At 41.8% G+C, this 17,453-nt stretch overlaps 1 protein-coding gene across 2 annotated transcripts in view; it reads left to right on the top strand.

Moving 5' to 3' along the window:
• The first annotated feature begins 3,618 nt into the window (after positions 1-3,618).
• Positions 3,619-17,453, top strand: part of ap2b1 (adaptor related protein complex 2 subunit beta 1) — a 29,486-nt gene continuing 15,651 nt past the window's right edge. For both annotated transcript variants that reach the window (XM_083777171.1, XM_083777172.1), the window contains exons 1-13: positions 3,619-3,955; positions 6,981-7,035; positions 8,114-8,219; positions 8,368-8,503; positions 8,950-9,195; positions 10,047-10,237; positions 12,092-12,313; positions 12,669-12,789; positions 13,149-13,244; positions 14,959-15,074; positions 15,804-15,969; positions 16,464-16,562; positions 17,120-17,379. In XM_083777171.1, coding sequence (XP_083633297.1) covers positions 6,999-7,035; positions 8,114-8,219; positions 8,368-8,503; positions 8,950-9,195; positions 10,047-10,237; positions 12,092-12,313; positions 12,669-12,789; positions 13,149-13,244; positions 14,959-15,074; positions 15,804-15,969; positions 16,464-16,562; positions 17,120-17,379 — 1,796 coding nt within the window. In that variant the 5' untranslated portion in view covers positions 3,619-3,955; positions 6,981-6,998. The remainder of the gene's footprint in view (positions 3,956-6,980; positions 7,036-8,113; positions 8,220-8,367; positions 8,504-8,949; positions 9,196-10,046; positions 10,238-12,091; positions 12,314-12,668; positions 12,790-13,148; positions 13,245-14,958; positions 15,075-15,803; positions 15,970-16,463; positions 16,563-17,119; positions 17,380-17,453) is intronic.

A 17,453-nucleotide genomic window follows, 5' to 3' on the forward strand; every position in this document is an offset into this window, starting at 1 on the left:
TGTTGGATTTGTTATCTTGTATATTCTGTGTAATACATACCAAATCTAGGTCAAATCTGTTTTAACATGAAAACCACATCCAGTAAGAAGCAACTGTATTCTGCCACATCCTGTAAGCAACTGTATTCTGCCAAAGGAAATGAAACAATTATAAACCATTAAAGTTTACTGAACCTTGAACCTCCTGTTCATTGGATAGCCTCAGCCTGTATCAATGGTCTGTATGCCACTAACAGATTGACATACAACCTTTTTTAATATCCCACCTTGTGATCATTATGTTCTCATTATTAATCCAAGCTGATTCATGCTTTTGTCTTTTACACCTTAAAATCCTTTTCTGTCCTCTTTTTCACTTGTCCCCTGTTGTCTTATCTTGAAGATTTTAACAGCTTTTGCATTGGTGGCCCTAGCAACCACACACACACACACACACACACACACACACACACACACACACACACACACACACACACACACACACACACACACACACACACACACACACACACACACACACACACACACACATCCCTGTAGTCTATGAATACGTAGGTTGGCCATCACTCGTTTTTAAAAGGAAGCATCAGTACAATGTTCTTATCTACAAACCTTGCTCAATAAACTGCCTGATTATCTCAGTTTACTGACATTTTGGACTTATGATTGATCTGAGGATTGACCTGAATAAAAATAATGATTAGACCATGGAGGTAAGAAATGCTGAACACTAGATGTGTTCAGCTTTTTCTTGTCCCGGTGAGCACCCTGCCTGCAGCCTTCCTACATTCTTCTAATCACTTGACTTAACCTCTATGTACTTATTTGCCCCAGAGGGCAAAATACTACCTTTCTACAAGCTTGCTTGTGCAGTAGTGTGTTGTGGCACAGGTGTGACACATTGATCAATCAAGGGATGACACCATGAACCTACATATACTGTCACATTCACTGATTTCTTCATGTCTGAAGAAGGTCTTTGACCAAAAGCTTGCTATTTAAGGAAAAACAAACATTAAACCTGTATATATGGGGCTAGCACCCCTCAAAAATATTTTTTGTTGAATGTTCCCCCCCAGAATAGGGATGCTATACGTGGTTCCCGCCGGCTACAGGGAACTCTTCCTCAATGTCAATGTATTACCTTACCTATATTATATACATGTGCATCATAACCAATTTCCCATTATTTTCAACAAATTGCAAATGCTTTAGCACGTTCATGCAAATAATTATGGAAAAGTATCTGCTGTTTTCTAGCCTACATGATCAATTGCTAATAATTTATGTCATGTTGATCAACATGTATTGTATAGCCTACTGGGTCATATACAGTACCTGTTTACTGTTGATATGCAGAGTCTTATCCCCAAAACACCTATACATTTATATTAGACTTTATTGATTCATACATTTCTTGAATTGATGAATTCAAGAATCCCCCCTCACACACACACGCACACACACACACACACACACACACACACACACACACACACACACACACACACACACACACACACACACAGAGATACAGTCCTACAGTCTTCTATGACAAATGTGTTGGCAGGAGTTGTCCTGCTTTGAACAGGCAAGCACCTCCAGTCACATGCATCGTGGTAGATAAGGATAACAGATATGCCACAGCTCTGGTCATGGGCTCCATGCTCAGCCTCCTTGCCACGGTCACGGTGTATCTGTCGGACTCGGTATGCGGTGTACCAGCTGGAGAATGTGGACAATGTCATGTTTGACGAGAAGAGTGTCAACTATAGCATGTGAGTGACTGGCTTGTGGTTTCAGGTGTACTTTGACATTTTAAGAGATCCCTTACCAATCATGACCAAAATGGGTGGATGATGGCCATATTGCATTAACGGTAGGAAAGTAGACCTTAACATATTTCTGGATGGAACCTCTGACTGTATACTTAAAGGACCACTTCACCACTTTTCAACCTATCTTCATATAATAGGTCCTCACTAATAACCATGAAAAAAAATGCAATTTTTTTTCTACTCGGTCTGTGTCTAATAGGGGCTGTGGGCAGTTCAGAAACCGTCCTCCAGTGACATCATCGATGGGGAATAAAGTTAATAGAAACTGCAGGCTTTCTAGTCCTGAAAAGTTGCAATGCGAAAATGGAAGCCATCGTTCTCACAATAATGAAAATGTAAAAAAAAAATCTTGTTTAAAAAATAAACTGCCTAATGATGATGTCACTGGAGGACGGTTTCTAAACTGCCCACAGTCCTATATGAGACACAGACTGAGTAGGGAGAAATTGTGCCATTTTATCATGATTATTAGTGAGGACCTATTATATATTATATGAAGATAGGTTGAAAAGTGGTGAAGTGGTCCTTTAAGATGTTGAAGTTTAAACAAAAAAGTATCAGGCACTAGTCTAGAGGAGAGAATACTATAGCTTCAGCTTGGTTTAAGTTAACCTAAGGGTTTAACCGATATGGGTAGGCTACTCCAAACAATGTAGCCAATGAGCTAGGGCAGTGGTTCTCAACAAGCGATTTCTCCAGAAAATTGGGACCTGTTCTCAACCTGTGGGTCAAGATACCCATATGATAATTTTTTTATTAACAATTCATGGACTTTTAACACCTTTTTAATACATAAAAAATGAAGGAAGAAAATAAAAAAGACCATTACTGCATCAAAAGTAATCAACAAACTATAAAATGTGAGGGGCGCTAATATATTAAAGTCTAACTCATGCTAATTAGGTGATGTAATGATGATGTAAAACAAACGGTGCCAACACAAACATTACATGCCATTAACAATAAAGAGACAATATGACGTAAACGACACATTATGGCGTACATTTTCCTTCATTGTCAATGCGTTTACTAAACAAACTTTGAACTAAAGACAAACATTAAACTTGTGTATAGGAGGGGCAGGGGCTAGCGCCCCTCAAAAAAGTGTAATGTGAAATATGATTATCTTAGGGGTCCCCAGTTCAAATATGTTTTTTTTTTTTTTTTCATTCTCTCTCTAGTTGCTTGATACTTTTTACTTTTTTACTTTTTAAATGTATCCATGCTCAGAGTGTGCTTGAAGCTTGTATCGATGAGGCCCCTCTTTGTATTGATAGTGTACCAGATTTGAACCAACCTAGCCAGCTGTGGGAAGGACTATAAACTTTTTTATGTGGTAAAGCTTTTACCAGGTGAGACCCTCGGGCCCTCCCAAGCCTTTGTAGCACGTAGGAGGACCACCCCCCCATAAGTGATGGAATTTACAACTCTTGTTCTTTAAAACAATTTTAAGTCGGGACCTTATGAGAGAAAAGCTTAACATCCATCAAAGGGCCCAATTGAGGAGGTATAAGTAAATAGTAAATACATAACATCCATGGAAAAGGTGGGTACCCAGTGCCCACATCCATTCCATGGCAGCAGCAGTCACCACACAGTGAGTGACCCACCAATCAAAACAAGTTATTAGGGCAGCACCCTGCCTCTCTCAACACATGGTGTGTTTATGTCCCCTGGTAAATCAGGAACTACGAGGAGTCCGACGTTGCAGAAGAGAGGTCACTTCAAGTCAGGAAGCTAACATTATTCAAACCAACTCCTGTGATTTAACCACGTTAGGAATTGTGCAGGAAAATGAAAGTTCATAACTTAAAGTCCAATATCAATTACACATACAGTGTGGCAACGGCTGGCAGCCCACCGGACGGCGGGACCACAACACCACGTCATGAAACTGCACAAGAAACTAGGAAGTAAAACGGAATTTCCGAGGGTAACCCGAACGCACCATCATTGTAGACCTTGGAATTCTCCCGTTCTCCATCTTTCTACAGTTCTCCTTTTGCGGCAAAACGTCAAGTCCGAAATAACCAACATTTCCCCTCAGAGAAAACCAGTCGACCAAGGCATACTCCCGGCACCTTCTGCGGCAGTTTAGCGTTGAGACTATAAACAAAGTAAGTATGTGCCGCAACCACCACCCATTCACAGTGAATGGCCGTGTTTCGCTGTGCTGCTAGCTGACAGGCTAATGTTAACCAACAAGCAGCATCTGAAGTGAAGGCAGGAGGAGGCCGCTGCTTGACAGACAGTAGCAGCGCATCATACTGTGACATTTATCCCGCAAGGACACAGAGCAGTGCACTGTCCGCTGATAAACGCTGGATAACATTGGTGTCGTTGCCACAATCATTGACTGCATCGTCTTTATTTAACATGTTTATATAGCTCTTCTCCGGTTCATTCCATGAATACACCCGTGCGACCCGGTGCTTTTTACCGCAGGCTAGCGTCAGCTAATATCCGCGTCGCTTGCCAAAGCAGCGATGGATGGAGTGCTTGGATACATGATTCATTCATCAAGGCAGGCAGGGGACTTATTGTGAAATCAGTTATTAAACTACTACGTATTGTATGTAGTACTACTGTATGTAGTACAAATATATTGTCAAACTACCATTAAGGCTAATGTTACATCATGTCAGTCTTGGATCAAGACTATCAATTTCTTCTTACATTTGCATATCTATGATGGTACGAAAGTACATTAATATGTTAATGTTCCCAGTAATCATTAGACCATTATATCTACAATTCACTTGTTGGTTATTCATTCATTAATTCATCCCGGGCACAATGCACCATTTCAAACCTTTCATAATAGAAAAACAGTAATGGCATGGAAGTAAACAGAAATCTGTAGTATACTGTAATAGTGCAGGTGTGACATTTGAATTTGAACAATCTGAATTAACTGTCCTATTGAAATGTAGGCTCTGGGGGCACAGTGGCAGTCGGTAGTGCTGTCGCCTCACAGCTAGAAGGTCCTGGGTTCGATTCCAGCTGGGGACGCTGTGGGCACTGGGGGCGTGTTTCCTCCTCCGTGTCATCAGTGTCCATACCTGAGGTGGGGGTTGGCGAAAGGGCCTTTCTGTGTGGAGTTTGCATGTTCTCTCCGTGTCCCCTCGGGTAGGTACCCCCACAAAAACATGCAGTAATCCTGGTCTCTAAACGACCTTCCCCTGGCCAGCCGGGGCGCCCGATGGAGGGGAAAGGAGCTGGTCGGAATAACGTGCTCCTTCCACACGCTACGTCCGGCCAGGGAAATTCCCCCCTGTCAGGTGAAACTGACAGGGCTCCTCATGCATGGAAGGAGGCATGAGGTCAGTCCGCTGCCCCCCCAGGTTGGCAGAGGAAGTGTAGTGCCCAAGATTACATTAGCTAATTGGCACTGAGTGAAAAAAACTAGGTTGCAAAATCGTGGGATAAAAATGATGGCTCTGAGGCTACTTTTTGTCAAGTAATGACTGAATGTCTATGCATGTAGGAACGAGGAGGACTCTGTCAGCAGGAATGGAAAATGGGCTTTGGTTTTGGCTATAATGGATCTGTTTTGAGAATTGGTACTAACGCAGTATATAACTCATGATGAATTGATTCCTTGGGTGTATGCTCTTTCTGTTTTGTTGGCAACTTGGCATGTCTGGCCATTATGTTTTAATAATGAATAATAATCATAATAAACCACCTCAAATACAACTTATATCTAAATGTAATTAATTTCCCCACAGGCAATCAGTCCCATGCTTGTTGGCATTATGTCCTAAGGTCTTGGTACTCCTAGCTGCATACTAGTAGGGATGTTATTATTTAATAGTTAATCGCTGTTAAGAAATTCTTCAATTAAACTTAACAGTTAACAATTATTCAAAAAGTCTGCGGTTCTATGATTGGACGGTTTTCTGGGAATGTAGTGCTGTCTTTGCCCGTGGCTGAGGAACACACATGTGAGCCGGTTAAAAAAATGTCCCCCCTACCTTAGTAGCCACAGAAACATCTCTGCTTGTGCATGTGATGTGACAGAAAATACGCTGCACTTTTCATTTCATTTTATTCCTCGTACATTGCCTGGCCCTGTATCTCAAATGGTCAAATAAACATTTGATTAGGGAATATATTATGCCTTTTGTATTCTTTCTGTATATCAGCAAAATGTAGATGTTTATGTTAGACATTGAGGGAAATTAATATATATTTTTAAAACGCTGCTTATTAACTAACCGGTTAATCGATCGATAAGGTTATCAATTATCAATTAATGAATTAATCTATAATTGACATCCCTCCCTACTGCATACCCATTATAGGTCAGGCTGTCAAATGAAAATGTGATCTATCTACTTCTTTGTCTAAGGCAAGGCTGCAGGAATTTCCTTTAGTGTACTGTACCTTCACTAGCCAAGTCGACTGAAAATATAACCTCCACTTTTAAGTTTGTATAGGCTGCTTGATACTCAAAATATTACAGTATATAACATAGAATAAGTAAATGAAATATTAACGATAAAGTCTGACTGACTAGTCTGCAGAAAAAGTATTTGAGAATAAATGAATGGATGTCTTTGTCTAGATTTTGTAACATTTGTGCCTTGATGTACCTGTAATATATATTGTCTTTTGTAACAATTACAATGTCATAATGATTGCTTAGTTATAGCAGTATAAGTTATTAATCCAGTAATGCCACATAAACACCCTTGTCAGATATTTGTAACCGTTAATCTGGTCAATTTTCCACCATGGCATTTTTTGTGAATCAGTTCAAATATTACTGAAAATTGGTCAACTTGCATTGTATTGTGATTGGTGTTGTGGTGCTGGCCTGAGCATGTCCAGTCATAATACAATTTTAGTATTGTAACACAGTCATCTCATTCTCAACAAGGTGCCTTCCAGCTTCTATTTGAATATGTACCAAATTTGCTGCATGATATTGAATGACCAAATGGCTAGGTTTCATGCCATATTAGATTTCTGGATGCCCTATATTGAGATTTGTTTTGTTTTGGATGCTGTGCATGTTATTCTGCAGTCTGTTGAAGATCATCAGTTTTATATACTCTACATCATTTCAGTTATTCTATTAAATGCACAGGGTTTGTCTTCCATACTGTATTAATTATGTACATTTCTATTTAACAGTTTTGAAGGTCCACAGTCATGACTGACTCCAAATACTTCACGACAAATAAAAAAGGTGAGCGCTGAGGACAGAAGGACAGCATGGTGCCATGCTTGCTAACCCAGTAAAATATTAGGGTGAATTATACTTAGTTGTGCACAAATGTCTCACACCATGTCACAGCTTGTAGATCGGCCATTTTTGGCACACAACTTGTTAGTCAGGGCCATGCCTATTTATAACATACCTGTGATAATGAGAGAACCACTTGACATCAAAGCCAAAAGCAGGTACAATAGAACTGTTTACCCAACATCCAAGTGGAAAACCTGTTTTGTTTAAATAGGGAAAATAACCGATGATGACGTGCCCAAAAAAGGGATGTTAAAAGTGGTTAAACAATTAAATGCATTCGACTAGAGCTTGTGACTAAATAGTGTTTATTTTTATTTTATTTTTTGACATTCTCAGTGGTACAACACATTGTCAATGATTGATCACATCTTCACCTACACAAGCCAAAGAGTTAGACAAATGTGAAGCAAATGCACTTTATGGCCATTGGTGTTTTTGTTTTACATACACACTGAAAATGTGTAGATGTGTAGGGATAGAGACAATACTAATTGGATCATTAATCAGATGAACTTGAGAACATTTTAAGATGGCTCTTTCAGGATTGTGCTACTCTACAACTTTGGACTTAAGACTTATTGTCCATGAAATGTATAGTCCAGTTTTATTCCTGTAATTTGCAGAAATAGACAATTACATTTTTTCATGAATCAAATTCTCTTTATTTTTATATATGAATGAATCGACGCATAATACATTCAAGTTATTCTTTTCTTTATGAATCGATTCTGATCGACACCACATAAGCCCTATTTTATACTTCGTTCTACAATGGTGTCAGGCAAAAATAGAAAACATAGCTGATCTACAAGCTTCCAACTAGCCGATTGTGTGAGCTTCTAGATTTTCTCATTTCAGTATTTTATAAACTTTTGGGGGTGGTAAGAGTTTGTATTATTTTTTATGCATGCCCCTTTCCTGATTGGTTCACATGAACAATATTTTACGGTATATTGGTAGCCTATATTCTATACTGGTACTACTTACTGCTGTACTAACACTGGGGTTCCTCCTCCAGGGGAGATCTTTGAGCTGAAGGCAGAACTGAACAATGAGAAGAAGGAGAAAAGGAAGGAGGCGGTGAAGAAGGTCATCGCAGCCATGACCGTGGGCAAGGACGTCAGGTACTGTAGGGAGAAACACTTCAGACTCGCACATTCACATATTTCAATTTCCCAGTGTCTTCCCAGTGGTTTATGTTAGTGTAACATCTTTTAAAAATGAAATGTCTTAAAGGTGATCATTGACTAAGACCTCATCCTCTGCCCTCAGCTCCTTGTTTCCGGATGTGGTGAACTGCATGCAGACAGACAACCTGGAGTTGAAGAAGCTGGTCTATCTTTACTTAATGAACTATGCCAAGAGCCAGCCTGATATGGCCATCATGGCAGTCAACAGCTTTGTCAAGGTAAGATCCCCACACTGGTGTCCGACTGCTTGTTGAGCTCTGAAATAGTTTGCGTTTCAAGCCAGAATGTGAATTAATTTGTCTGACAACTTCTCAGTCGTCAATACTGATTAAAGTCATTTGGATTCCATTGAAGCCAGCATGTCTTCTATGGGAGCATGTAGATTGGCTATTTTTCATTGTTAGTTTAATAGTTCTTTTATGATTCGGTTTAGTTATTTTAAGAGTATTTGAACTGATCTTCGAAGCATCTCCCATAGACATGAATGGTCTCAGAAATGTGATAAAAGCAAAGGTTTTAAGCCTCAAATCTGTTATTTCTTCAACTGGTCGGCTGTTATGTGGAACGGCAGCGACAAAGAACGATAATACCTAAACATTAATAAACTTTCAGTCATGAGATTTTATTTAGCTTTATTCCACTAACTCTCTCTGCCAATATGCAGGACTGCGAGGACCCCAACCCCCTGATCCGTGCTCTGGCCGTGCGCACCATGGGTTGCATCCGAGTGGATAAGATCACAGAGTACCTCTGTGAACCTCTGAGGAAATGTCTGAAGGACGAGGACCCGTATGTGAGGAAGACAGCAGCTGTGTGCGTGGCCAAACTCCATGACATCAATGCCCAGATGGTGGAAGACCAGGGCTTCCTGGACTCTTTGAGAGACCTCATTGCTGACTCCAACCCCATGGTATGTACTAGGAATGGATGATGCTATGTATTTAACAGTTTCCCCGATGCGAGTCATTTTAATATGGAGTATACTATCTGCCAGCTCAGTGGCCTTTGTCCGCCCTGAGACTGGGAGGTCGGGGTTCGATCCCCGGCCGGGTCATACCAAAGACTCTGAAAAATTGGACCCAATGCCTCCCTGCTTGGCACTCAGCATCAACGGTTGGATTAGGGGTAAGTCCCTGTGATTTACTAGCGTCATGTCCAGGGGGTGTACTTGTACATCAAGCTGCCTCACGCTACAGAATCAGGAGATAGGCTCCTGCCCTATGGGCCTCATGGCTCGGCAAGGCTTACTTACTGTATACTATTTGCTGATATCACATCCCGATCCGATTGTCCTATTCAGATAATAAAGCAGTACGATGGACACTTCTGACTTCCGAGTACATTAAAAGGAATGATTCAGTATTTATCCGGCGTCTCACTGTAATAATTCAAGTATTTGTGAAGAATAGTGAGTTGTGGGCCAATGTTGACATATTACCGCCTACGGTATTATGCATCGTGCAAGCTAAATATCATTAGATTTATCATGATTCATGTGATTAAAATCAGTTTTTTATTGAATGCATTTGGCAATAGATAGTTTTTAGCCCTATACAGTATGTGTGCCTCTGTTGGAGGCTAGCTGTCTATAAGGCGGTCTGTCTGTGTGTCTGTCCAGATTCCTGGTCAAGCTGTATGCCAACTGAACACACTTAGAATGGAGGGCACTGACTGTATTTGACTGTATTTGCTTATTTATCCCCCAAACAATTAAATAGGATCTAACTGACTTTGCTTGGTGCATGCTTCCATCCTCTCTAGGTTGTAGCCAATGCTGTGGCAGCCCTGTCGGAGATCAGCGAATCCCACCCTAACAGCAACCTCCTGGACCTGAACCCCCAGAATATCAACAAGTTGTTGACGGCCCTCAACGAGTGCACGGAGTGGGGCCAGATCTTCATCCTGGACTGCCTGTCCAACTACAACCCTAAAGATGAAAGAGAGGCTCAAAGGTATAATGTTTAAAAACTTTAGGTTGGTCATTGGTCATTGTGCTGCAGAGTGAGAAGCTGCTCCGCTCTGCTAATTGATCTGACCTATATTTGCGCAACTGACTGGCATGAGGTAGCCTAGTAATTACTTATTTTGCAGCACCTGCAATTCACAAACCTATACACATTTCAAAAGGCTTTCATATGCTATTAATATTTTTTCTAATAAGGTTTGTTCATTTTTGTATAGTTTTGGATATTAATTTATTAATTATTAAAGCACAGGGCCTCGCATTTCTCCCAGACAGCTCTGATTGCGCTGATAGTCTATTGCGTTTCATTCCTCAAAAAGCGTCCGCTTTTGGTCCGCGAGCCATGCGTGCGCCTCGCAGCAAGCGCTCGTCTCGCTGCTGTCATTAATGCCTGCCTGTGTCAGGCGCTGTTTAAGAATTGCTGATTTGTTAGTGTCGGATGTTTCACTTTTTTATTATGGGCTGCTTAATTCATTGTGCGTCACTGCTTTCATAAAGCCGGCTGCTACCAAGTTTAGTGTTTAGGGTTGGGAATAAGGTTAGGTTTAACCGTTTAAGCATAAATTACTTAGGTTACTGCCAGGCTGAGCAGTTTCGCCGGATTGTACGCCCGGCGCGAGTTGGTAAAAGGGTGACTTTGTTGGTATTCGACCAGGTATGTAGACCACTGTAATGGTTAGAAATCCGATGACTCAAGGATTGTCTTCGCCAGGTGCAGAATGACCAGTCCCGTCGAGGAAGCTTAGTATAGTATTTATTTAACATGCATATAAGACATCATAGCAAAGCAGGTTTAAGCAGACAGACACAGAGCTTTCGGCGGATTTCAGGATAGTGCTTCCTTCTCAGTTCCACCATCAGGTTCAGGTTCATTTATTTGTTTGTCCCCGTGGGGCGATTTGTTTTACAGCAAGGCATAACACAGGCAGGTAACATGAAAAACAAAAAACACAGTAAAAAGGCACATAATTCATAACTTTTCCAGAACAGTTGTATAAATAATGAATACAAGTGAGTCAGGTGACAAGTTACCTCCTCCTATCGGCATTTAGAGCCTGGATAGCTAGTGCTACAGGCACTAAGGAGAACTTATACCTGTTGCTTTTGGCCCCTGGAACTTTTAGACGAATGCCAGAGGGAAGCAGCTTGAACTCAGAGCTGAGGGGAATGGAGTTGTCCGTACAAATGGACTTGGCTTTCTTAAGCACCTGATTTTTAAATACTTGGTCTAGACTACTGAAATTAACTCAACTCAAACATGGCTTTTTATATTCCTTTTGTCACGCCATCTGTACCCAGTGTGTCCCCTGGGTCCCCTTAATCTGACTTGTCTTGTCCTGTGAGACTATTATCCTTGCCAAAACATCTGTTGTTTTTTGCTTCTCCTTAAGAAACCTTGGGAACAGTGTTATTTCATAAAATGCAAGGCAATACATCAATGATTGTACTTCTGAGAACGTGGGGGCTCGGACATTCTCAGGAGAGAGAGCGCACAGTAGATTTCTGCCACTACATCACACTACAAGATAAAGACGGGGACTGATGTCCTCTATAAAGTATTTTATTTATTGTGGTTGACTTTGAACTTGACCAGCACCATTAGTTTAAGACCACTGGATTAACTCTAACAATCGTACCAAATCATCCACTGTTATCCCCTCATAGCAATCAATGAGGATTTGTAACTACCATTTTAGGGTGCACCAATATCACTTCATGTCTGAACATGAATCATTTATTGTTGTCATTTAAGTTAAGAACGGAGAACGCCGTCATGGAGACGGATGCTTGAAAATGTATCGTTAATGATTTCCGTTGTTGTTGTTCCTCGTTCCTCAAAAAGCATCTGTGAGCGCGTGACCCCTCGGCTGTCTCACGCCAACTCTGCGGTGGTGCTGTCTGCGGTCAAGGTGCTGATGAAGTTCCTGGAGCTGCTGCCCAAGGACTCGGACTACTACAACACCCTGCTGAAGAAGCTGTCCCCGCCGCTGGTCACCCTGCTGTCTGGAGAGCCAGAGGTCCAGTACGTGGCCCTGAGGAACATCAACCTCATCGTCCAGAAGAGGTCAGAACGCCATTACAACAACACTTAAGCCTTTTCAGTACTTTCCTGAAGAAATCAATTTGTTCTAATTCAGGGAATTTCTTTGATTTTTCTTTCATGTCTTCTTGACATTACTGGAAAGCAATCATTGGATTTTGTTTAGCTTTTTGTTTAGCTTTTTTGGGAATGTTTTGAGATAATAGTAATTAAAAACTAAATGTAGGAAACAAAATAAGGGGACCCATAACAATGTGTCCGCAACACACAAATGGGTCCCGACCCACTGTTTGTGAAACAGTGCTTCAGACAGTTGCCATCAACTTCTATAACTGGAGGGTAAAATTACATTGTCATATTGTTTCTCTCTTGTGTGTAGGCCTGAGATCCTGAAGCAGGAGATCAAGGTGTTCTTTGTCAAGTACAACGATCCCATCTATGTCAAACTGGAGAAGCTGGACATTATGATCCGCCTGGCCTCACAGGCTAACATAGCCCAGGTACCGTTTGCAAGTACAAAATGAATCAAATCCATAGTACTTATTTAACTCGGAGCGTACATATATGGAACCACATGGTCTTTTTGTGTAAATTTGTACACTTTCAGAGTGTACATGTCCTTGTCACAGAACAGTGCAATGTTCACGTTGTTATACTTAAGCCTATATGGTATTCATTAATGTCCAAAATAATTATTAGGATTCAAATTATTAGTATTACAGTTTTGCAGTATGATCAAGTAGTGCGTTAATATACAAATACAGTAATTGGAATATGGAGATGGAGGTTTCTGCCCAGTGTAGTTCGGTCATCGTTGAAATTACTTCTCTCCACCTGCATTGTGCTCCCCATATTCCAGGTGCTTGCTGAACTGAAGGAGTATGCCACAGAAGTGGATGTGGACTTTGTGCGGAAGGCAGTCAGAGCCATCGGGCGCTGTGCCATCAAAGTGGAGGTAAGCCTCAGTTATACTTAAAGAGAGAGTAAAGAGAGTAAAAACTTAAGTAAAGAGAGTAAAAATCACTTAAGAGAAGTGCCTTGCATTTAGTACAGTCTGACAATGTAGGATGCAACGGGAAGCTGGACATCATTATATAAGCTCCACACATCCACACGTCCCAAACTCTTCTCCCTTCTGGCTCCAAAACTATGGAATGCACTTCCCATCACAGTCACAACTGCAGCCTCACTCCCAATCTTCCGCCGTAGTCTGAAAACCCACCTCTTCAGACTCCACCATGGCCCGTAGCACTTGCCCTAGCCTAGCCCCTTAGATAGCATTTTATGTCGACTTAGATAGTATTTTAGACAGACTTATAGCTCGTTACGTAGACGGCACTAGAATGGCATTTTATGTAGTCATAGCACTTTATAGTACACATGTATATTGTATAATATATAATATAGTATAGTTGACATAGATACTCCACTGTTACGTTCTTAGTTTATACTGTACATGATTCATGATAACTACTTTTTATATATGTGATGTATGACATGCTTTTGTTTTTGCTTAAATGTAAGTCGCTCTGGATCAAGAGCGTCTGCTAAATGCCTAAATTGTAAATTGTAAATATAGTATATACAGAGCACACAACATAAAGGGCTACAGCCTACAGAATAGTATATTATTAACACGTTGACTGCAGAGGGAATTGGGGCACACGGGCGCGGCCATTGTCCCTCATAGACTTTGCATTGCGCCTCAATTTCCCAGAAGCCCTGGGAAACCCATGTGACTGATTGTTTTTCCGGTCACGTGATCCAAACGCGTGACATATCCTACTGTGTCCGCTGGAAACCATGTATCTCTTGAAAGTGATCATAAACAGTGAATTAAACAATGAAAACAAAAGTCGCGAATGTCGTGATCCGCAGGGAAAGATCTCTTTATCAATTAAGTCAGGAAAGTCGTGATCCGCTGGGAATGTGTATTAATAATGTGTACCTTTAAAATCAAGGTACCGCACACAAGATGGTTACATGGATTAAAATTCTCAATCGCCAAGACTGATTTCAGTCATTTGGATTCCATATAGAAGCCAGCATGTCTTCTATGGAAGCATATCGTTCACTGAAAATAGCAGATCTATAAGCTCACAACACATCACGCTGCAACATGTTATGAGTTTATAGATCTGCTATTTTCGATTTTAAGATTAGGTTTAGTTATTTTAGGATTATTTATTATTTATTTGAACTGAGAAGCGAGTTCAAATAGACATGAATTGTCTCAGAAATGTCATAAAAGCGAAGGTTTAAACTAAAGCCTAAATTTCTTCAACTGGTCGGCTGTTATGTGGAACGGCAGTGACAAAGAACCATAGTACCTAAACATCATTAGTAAACTTTCAGTCAAGATTTATATTTTTGCTCTATTCCATAGTTATAGATACAAGCCCTTACCCGTTGTGAGATATTTGCCCCCCCCCCCCCCCCCCTTGTGGCCGTGGGGGGTACTGCGCCCGGTTGCGTTTGTAATTGACTAATAAATTCATTAATAATCATTATGGTCAATGCCTGTGTGAAAAGTGGGAGTGATTGGTGCAGGCAAGCTACGGCAGTCACAGTGACACATAGACACACACACACACACACACACGCAGACAGACATTGTTAGAATTATAGTATGATGATTTTCATTCCGACTTGTCTTCCACCCAACCCAGCAATCAGCCGAGCGCTGTGTGAGCACGCTGCTGGACCTGATTCAGACCAAGGTCAACTATGTGGTCCAGGAGGCCATCGTGGTCATCAGGGACATCTTCCGCAAGTACCCCAACAAGTAAGTGGAACAGCTGCCCGACACACCTTGATATCCTTTTTGATTGTATTAGTATAGACTCGGAACAAGTTCTTAGGAATTTGTAAATGTGCGAGAATGAATGCAACACATTACCCATGGATTAAAGTTCTGTCGCCACGACTGATTTCAGTCATTTGTATTCCCTAGAAGCTTCTTCTGTGAAAGCATGCTGCACACCGAAAATAACAGATCTACATTATTATCGGTCATTAGTCAGCTATTTTCGGTCATTAGTTATTTTAAGATGAAAGTATTTGAACTAAGTGTTTAAACAAGCACTAGAATACAACTGGTCTGCTGTTAGTTTCGAAGGATCATACCTTTATGTTTGATTTCTGTTCATTCATACATTTTTGGTGGAGAATTCTTTTTTGAAATAATTAGTAAAAAAAGTAAAAACGTGCCTCGAGGACCTCCCTATAGGGAGATGCCGGAGAGGCATCCTAACCAGATGCCCGAACCACCTAAGCTGGCTCCTTTCCAAGCGAAGAAGTAGCGACTCTACTCTGAGTCTCTTGCGTGACTGAATTTCTCACCCTACTGTATCTCTGGGAGATGCCAGCCACCCGTCGAAGAAAACTCATTTCGGCTGCTTGTATTCGTGACCTAAAACATTACATTACATTTTCAGTCACATCTTCATTCCATGCATTACCACTGAGCGGGCTTCAGGGGCCGGACTCTGACTGCCTCTTGTCATTTCCTCAGATATGAGAGCATCATCGCCACACTCTGTGAGAACCTGGACTCCCTGGACGAGCCGGACGCGCGTGCCGCCATGATATGGATCGTGGGCGAGTACGCCGAGAGGATCGACAACGCAGACGAGCTGCTGGAGAGCTTCCTGGAGGGTTTCCATGACGAGAGCACCCAGGTGAGACCCACGGACGTGACCAAACAAGTCACAGCGTGTCAACCTGGTTCAGTTCTATGGGCAATTTGACTACTGTCTATACCAGGGCTTCCCAAACTTTTTAGCCCGTGACCCAAAAGAGGGATTAGATGTTAGCCCAGGACCCAAACTAGTGAAAATCTACAAGCTCACAAGGCGGCGCTTTGCACCGCGTTATGAGCTTGTAGATCGTCTATTTTCACTACTTCTTAAACATTTGTTTTTTAATTTATGGAATGTCTTAGATTTTTCTTTTATTTCTTCCTGAAATTACTGAAAATAATGTTTTCAATTCATTTTACCTTTTTGAAATAATGTTAATTAAAAACGAACGTAGGAAACAAAAACCAAAAGGACCCATACAATTGCGCCCGCGACCCACAAATGGATTCCGACCCACTGTTTGGGAAACAGTCTATACTGTGTAGTGTACATGACAATAAAGTATGTTGCGAATGGGTCTTTGTGACTTTCAGGTCCAGCTCACACTTCTCACTGCCATCGTCAAACTGTTCCTCAAGAAGCCGTCTGAAACCCAGGAACTGGTGCAGCAGGTCCTCAGCCTTGCCACTCAGGTGACACACACACACACACACACACACACACACACACACACACACACACACACACACACACACTCAAATTCATATACACCTGCACCTACAAACGGGTAGGGAAATGCTATTGCGCCAGCCACTTTGACGGTCATCTGTCATTCCTAGGAAGTCCTGTGAGGGCTCTCAATTAACATTTGTATTCGAGGCATTATGAGTGCTTTGAAATTCGATGGCCGCCGCACATATTTTTCACAATTCAATGTTCATAGAGTGCACTGTCATAAACTAAATTAACTGAATGATGATAAAAAAATCACACCCGTGTGAACTGAGTGTTGCAAATCCCCCCCCCCCCCTCTCTCTCTCATTAGCAGGCAACAGTGCAGCACTATCTCTCTCTCTCTGTTTCTGGCACAACGGCGCCACTTTTGGTACTCATTGGTACTGGTGCTCATAGTCACACACATGAACACATGAACGGTTGAACACGGACATTGCTGTTCCTTGGAGTGGTTGCACCACTCAAATATAAACAACATCTCCTTTGGCGCCTGCTCTCTTCGTCTCCTCCGCAGGACTCCGACAACCCGGACCTGCGCGACAGGGGCTACATCTACTGGCGCCTGCTGTCCACCGACCCGGTGACGGCCAAGGAGGTGGTGCTGTCCGAGAAGCCGCTCATCTCAGAGGAGACGGACCTGATCGAGCCCACGCTCCTGGACGAGCTCATCTGCCACATCGGCTCGCTGGCCTCCGTCTACCACAAGCCCCCCAACGCCTTCGTGGAAGGCAGCCACGGCATCCACCGCAAGCACCTCCCCATCCAGCACAGCAGGTCACTGTTATTCTGCTTTGTTTTAATCATGCCAGTTATGGGTGCAGCTGTTAATCGAACTAGTCACTCAAAAG

The sequence above is a fragment of the Protomyctophum parallelum genome (assembly GCF_964188405.1).
Source record: "Protomyctophum parallelum genome assembly, chromosome: 1".
Classification (NCBI taxonomy): domain Eukaryota; kingdom Metazoa; phylum Chordata; class Actinopteri; order Myctophiformes; family Myctophidae; genus Protomyctophum; species Protomyctophum parallelum.